This window comes from Electrophorus electricus, chromosome 8 (genome assembly GCF_041902795.1).
Source record: "Electrophorus electricus isolate QZ-2024a chromosome 8, ASM4190279v1, whole genome shotgun sequence".
Lineage (NCBI taxonomy): Eukaryota > Metazoa > Chordata > Actinopteri > Gymnotiformes > Gymnotidae > Electrophorus > Electrophorus electricus.
In genome coordinates this window covers 27,081,112-27,087,500 of record NC_137504.1, presented here as the reverse complement: position 1 = coordinate 27,087,500, position 6,389 = coordinate 27,081,112, and the positions used below count along the sequence as shown (strand labels likewise).

The 6,389-nt window shown below is 44.2% G+C and overlaps 1 protein-coding gene across 8 annotated transcripts in view; it reads left to right on the top strand.

Moving 5' to 3' along the window:
• ift74 (intraflagellar transport 74) overlaps positions 1 to 1,985 on the top strand; it is a 17,891-nt gene extending 15,906 nt beyond the window's left edge. For 5 of the 8 annotated variants that reach the window (XM_027018834.3, XM_081719834.1, XM_027018833.3 and 2 more), the window contains 2 exons: positions 645 to 705; positions 998 to 1,985. In XM_027018834.3, coding sequence (XP_026874635.2) covers positions 645 to 705; positions 998 to 1,113 — 177 coding nt within the window. In that variant the 3' untranslated portion in view covers positions 1,114 to 1,985. The remainder of the gene's footprint in view (positions 1 to 644; positions 706 to 997) is intronic. The other 3 variants (XR_014125016.1, XR_014125014.1, XR_014125015.1) reach the window with 3 other exon arrangements.
• Positions 1,986 to 6,389: the final 4,404 nt, after the last annotated feature.

The following is a 6,389-nucleotide window of genomic DNA, read 5'->3' as shown; positions in this document are numbered from 1 at the left end:
AAATATTTCTCATGTCTGTTTCCGCTAATTTCTATGTGCTGGCAACCCAAAGCCCAGACTCAGCACCCACCACCAAGCCTCTTTATTGTGTCCCATCAGCAGCCTGTGTATGGGTGGCGCCTCATTTCCTGAGCCCTGTGGCCTTATATAGGCTAAAGGTCTGGGCCTGCAGTGTCCAAAAAGTGTCGGCAACTCATCCCTGGGTCTATCTATAGAGGAAATGGTTCTGTTCAGCAAGCACATTTGCACGGTTTCTCTGTTGTGAGAGGGAGAGATGGTAAGAAAGAAACACAGAGTCAGTGAGCGAGAAAAGAGAGAGAGAAGGAGAAACGTGACCTTAGATACTCCACACACCTCCCCTTAAGTTGGCTGAGCTGGGATATTTCACATGCCCACTTAAGCAATCTGTCGCTACACTCCATGATGCTGGCCCCATTAAACATGTCTTCTGTAACCACTCAGCCTGACAGGCCAGTGTAGATGTGTTGAAGTCAAGGGGCTGCTGCCTTCCCTTCAATAGAGTTCAGACCTCTCAACCTGCACTCTCAAAATGTGCTTTCACTGTGGTACCTCACGCTCCAATTTGGAAAGAACATGTATAACACAACAAGGAGCTGGATGGTAACACTGCATTTGCTCTGCAGCTGAGAAACCTGGAGAGGAAGTGGCAGCACCATGAACAGAACAACTTCGTTATGAAAGAGTGTATCCTTTTACATAGCTCACCCAGGCACCTGGGAGTTGATGAAAACCTCTGGCATTCATGTGTAATTTTTCAAAATGTTTCTACAGTTAACTTTCCTCTTGGTTTCTGTTGAAGATTAGTATTATATTGTCAGTTTACATTTTTCAAACAAGGCCTTTAAAAAACACCAGCATCTTAGTGAGGTGTGAAAGTAAGAGTGTAATGGAATTTTAATTAAAAAAAAGCCAAATTTGGTCAGGTGGATTCAATCAGCAGCACGCCATTCTTCCCTAACTCCTCCTCCCCCACCAGTCATCACCTCAAAGGGCATGGAGAGTGACTACCGGCCTGTGATGAAGACCGTCACCAAGCAGCTGGCCGACTACAATAAGGTCCTCATTGATGGCCTGCAGGGCACCAGAAACTGAGCCCTGCTTCCTGTCTACCGCAGGTCGCCATTAGGGCTCTGTGACTCTGTCTCTGACTCACTTCCTCTGGGAATGCTTTCCTACTCAACATTCCAGAGGCATGTTACACGTGCCACTGAGATTATGGCGGGACCCCGAGGGGAAAGAACACACCATTACTCTGGGCTCAAAATGCAAGTTTATCTGTGACAGATCTATAATTAACAGTTCTACCTAGGCTTTTAAATGTATGGATGTATGTCAACTGTATGAAAATCCTATTTATATAATAATATTTTGAGTAATAAATGTAATAATCATTTGACAGATTATGTATTTTGTCCTGTTGCTCATCTAAATATGGTACTGATTAGACTGATTAGACTTAGATTAGAATTTTAAATGAACCTAGTACTTATCCTATAAAAGCTGGATTTGTCATCCAGCTTTGCTACTCATGAGGATCTGGGCCATAATGCTACATGTGGAGATCAGATGCAGGATGGACACTCATACAGCATGTCCATGTGGTTCCAGTGTGTTGTCCAGGAGAACCAGATTGATGTTGACAGTAGACTACAGATGTTGAGAGGAGCAGGCCAACTCCGACAAGTGAAGAGACAGGTGTCAAATAACAGTGACTTGTGGAGACTGATTTTAAAAATTGGGTATTTATTTACATTCTGTTTTCTAAATGTATGTATCAGCCAACTAAAGGGTGTTTTCTTTTCTTTGTCCAAATGGAACAGATACAGATATGAGCTGCTGAGACTGTACCCATCCAAACATTCCACATACATTAGTACATTTGACAAGTTTCAACTGGAGCTATAAATGCATGTTAAAATAAACTGTGGTGGGTTTTGAAATTATATATGGTAGTCTTCAACAGATGTTTGTTTTTTTGCTGATTCTTTCGCTTGAATTATTTCACAAATTCCAAATTAAACATTCCAGTTTTTGCAATATACTTTGTTATGAATGACTGGATGACGGAGCCTGTCATCACTTTTTTGGGGAAATTAAGATATGGTAGGAAAATTCCAGGTGCAGGTCGGCCTTGTGGGCCCGGGCATTAAGGGGTTAATAGCAAGACAGAAGCGTGGAGGCCGATAACAATATTTTCATAATGTTATTGGTTTCCGTTTTGAGAAGTGGGTTGCCCAGTGGTAACCTCAGATCCTCATCCTCTTGCATGCTATTTTTTTTTGCCCTGTGTGTGTGTGCGTGTACATGCTTGCCCCATTGAGCAGTAGCAAGTCAGCAGCCGGGGGTGGAAGGTGTGTGTGAGCGGGAGGGCATGGGTGCACAGGGGTTGTGGATGGGGGAGGGCTGGGATAGGGGGAGGGGGATCTGTAATTGCCACCACTGCAGTCTGTTTCACAGGGAAATCTAGCTACATACATTACGGTTTTTGTGTGTATGTTGTGACAGCAATTATACAGCTGCAGTTGATGTCGCAGTTCTTGTTAACTGCCAGATTTAGCCATTAGAGGCATCCGCAGTCCTGTCTAATCTCATAGCCTCCATCCAAACTTTTGTCTAAATCTTCTGCCTCCAAATGCAAATTTTTTCATTTATCATAACTTTCTGTGCACATGCAAAATAATTGACAGGCAGGGAGGATTGCCTCCTTGAAGAGAAAGGTCTTGATTGATTAATAAAAGAAGAAACCATACTGAATTGTTTAGTTGTTAATTACAGGGCCCAGGACAGTCTCAATGGTGTCTTTTTCTTACAGTACAATTATTTGTTATAGCTATCAGGATTTACCTACAATTTGATTGAGGTGTTCTTAAAAAAAGCTTACTGCAGCTTTAAAGTATGTGTGACAAATAAATGTTTCTTGATTGATGATTGAGTCAGTTAAAGGGAGATGTTTGTGTATAGGTCAAAAACAACAATAGTAAAAACATCTAGTGTATGTGGTCTGCCACTAAAGTAATTTAGCGTGAACTGAGAAGCACATGGGGGTGGGAGGTACACAGAGTTCAGGTCTGTCCAGCTGTGTCCCAGGGGACTTCTGCTGTAAGGGACAGTCTGCTGTGAAGCTCTATGTCAGAGTGTTGGCCAACTCTGTCTGCCCCTACACCATGGACTTCCTCAAGGAAAAACACATAGCAAATGACCCTTCAGCTCCGCAAGCTTGCAATCCATCAATCTGCGGTGTAAGCCTGTATTTTAGTCCTTTCCTAACAAAGCTCTTTCAAAAATGGCAATGACGTATGGTGACCCTGGGAATGGCTAGGAATAAGAAATACTGCAAATGTATTATAGTAATGGGATTGTTTTCAAAGAAGCCTCACAATATGCAGTTTCTCAAGAGTTTCTGCGTTGTGACTACTCTGGTCCCAGTGTGTGTTCTAGTCCATTAAGAAGCTGGAATGTGCCAATGGCAATGACACACTCTCACACACAAACATTTACTGTTACACACATTATTTATTAAATAACAACAGATTTTGAGGCAAGGGCCAGAGAGGTTTGTAGCAGCAGAGAAAGGTGTAGTTTTAGTGCCCTGTAAGTGCTACTCACCTGTATTACCTACATCTCAGGCAGGTACAGGAAAAGAAAGATGATATAATCCACACCAATGCAAAGGGAGACTGTACACACACACACCTAAAAGTTTATTTTAACACAAACCTACACAAACAGCTAAGTTGCAAACAGATAAAAATGTTTTTTGCACATATACACATGCACACGCACACACACACACACACACACACACAGTGTGTGAACTTTCACCTTGTACTCTCTCTGCCACACACATGGTTTTCCCAAAATCCCCTTCCTTGTGGTCATTGTGAAATAGGGCTTGTCTTGCAATGGGCGTGTCCTCTGCAGCTCTGCTTCTCTGTGTGCTGTGCCGCCCTGCCCTCTTGGCTCAGCGGCTGGCGGGTGTCCTGCTCTGGCTGGGAGGAACTCCACCCTGCTCGCCTCTATGCGGCCACTGACTGACTTACCGCTCCCTCGACTCAACCCGCCACACAGAGGAGGCCTTGACCGCCAAACCACAGGGAAGACTCCTCTCACTGCGATCTATGATTGTGTCCAGCTCTCCTGTTGGTCCCCCCACCCTTTTACATGTGCTGGCTGTCAAGTCATTTGCTGATTCTGCTGCTGTTGAAAGCCATTTCGAAATTCAAGTGCACTTTGGATTATTGTAGAGGACAATAGCCAGCTTTCTGTCAGAGAGTAGGAATGGCTAGTTCGAAATGGTTAGCCCAAATTGGATAGTTCACTATGCTCATTCTGAGAGCAGGGGCCATTTTCCCGGCACTGGTCAGCTTGTCATTAAGAGACATTCATACTACAATGGAACTGGTGCAGCACGCGTGTCTGGGCAGAGAGCTTTATGTTGGCTCTCGTGACAAAGGCAGAGGGCAGTGTGTAATGCTGTTTCCACAGCTGCTGTAGTAACTGGCAATTTCAATGTAACCGTCATCTCTCTGGCCCTTTCACTCTGTCTCTCACACTTGTTTTCCTATGTGTTACACACACACACAAGCATACATTCATTCTTGCTCTCTCTCACACACACACACACACACAAAGGAAGAAACACAGACCTCTGTCCAAACATCAGTTCCTTAGACCTGTTCCTTTCACGAGTCAAAGGTCCGTGAGAATATTTTTCCAACCATGCCAAGAGGAGCTCTGCAGCTGAAAATGAGGGTAAATACAACTGATGGTTCTCACTGCAGATCCACTCTAGCAAAACACACATAAAACTAGCAAAACACACACTAAAGCTGTCCCTCACTGGAGCTGCCGCTCACTGGAGCTGTCCCCTCACTAAAGCTGTCCCTCACTGGAGCTGCCGCTCACTGGAGCTTTCCCTCACTGGAGCTGCCTCTTGCATTATCTCTGTTGTAGTATGCAGTTACTGTGAGTTGGTTTTGGAGTACAGAAGGTGTTAGTATAAGATGATTTTGGAGCTCAGCAGGGGTGAGTGGGAGTTTGTATTAGAACTAAGTATGGATGTTGGGGAGAGGGTGCGGTATTTTTTGAGCTGAACAGGAATTAGTGTAATTTGATTTTGGGACTCAGTACGTGTGTAGGGATGAATGTGAGCTTGTTTTGGAGTTCATTAGGGGTGTAGTGATGAGTGTGAGGTGGAGTTGGAGCCGGGTAGGTGTGTAGGGATGAGTTTGAACAGTTTTGAAGTTCAGTAGAGATGTATGTGAGCTGGGTTTGGAGATCAGAAGGGTGTAGGGATGAGTGCAGGCTGAATTTGGAGTTTAGTAGGGGTGTAGGGATGAGTGTGAGTTGGATTTGAAGATCAGTATGGGGGCATTGTAAGTGTTAGCTGACTCCATTATGCCCCCTAGCAATGGGCTTCCTCCTCTTGTCTGTACCCTCTAGTCCCTAATGGGATATCTGTGAAATATTTGGGAAGGAAAGGAGTTTCTCTCTCTCTCTCTCTCTCTCTCTCTCTCTCTCTCTCTCTCTCTCTCTCTCTCTCTCTCTCTCTCTCTCTCTCTCTCTCTCTCTCTCTCTCTCTCTCTCTCTCTCTCTCTCTCTCTCTCTCTCTCTCTCACATTCTCACCAGGAAAGTAGCAGCGTAACTTATCCCCCCTCCCCCCGTGTCTTTCATCAGTGTAGCTTGCTTAAAGCACCGTGGACTTAAGCCTCTAGTCTCTTCCACTAGGTCAGATCTATGAAAGCTATTCATGCTCAATGATGTTTAATAACAGCTAAACAAGAATACAGTCATGTAAAAATGGCCAGATAACCCAGGTCAGAAAAAAGCATATGCAGTCAGCATATCTACCTGATCCTGTAGCAAACAGTCTAAACTCACACAAACATGAAGGGCACAGGAGCAGCACCGACAGACCCGCTGTGTGTGTGTGTGTGTGTGTGTGTGAGTGTGAGTGTGAGTGAATATGTGAGTGTGTGTGTGTGTTGTCTGGAAAACTGCTAGTAGTTCAGATTCATATGACTTCTGAAATTAAACATTGAATGTGGAAATATGCACAGAGAGAACTCTGTTGAAAAAAGAGAACAAGGATGAAATAAAGCAAGAGAATTTTTCACATAGAAATGAAATGTTGGCAATGTCAGATTGAAGTGTGATGACTTGAAACTGTTTATGGGTATGAATCACTGGTTTTGTAAGAACTCTCTATTTGATCTATATCATACCCTTATACAGCTAATATTCCCTCTCTCTCCATCTCTCTCTTTCCCCCTCCCTCATGAAAAGTCTCTGGAAAGGTCAGGGTGGGAACCACTCCCCTCAGGGCTGCAGCAGGAGCCGTGGTTAATGACCAACGATTGTTCAGCCT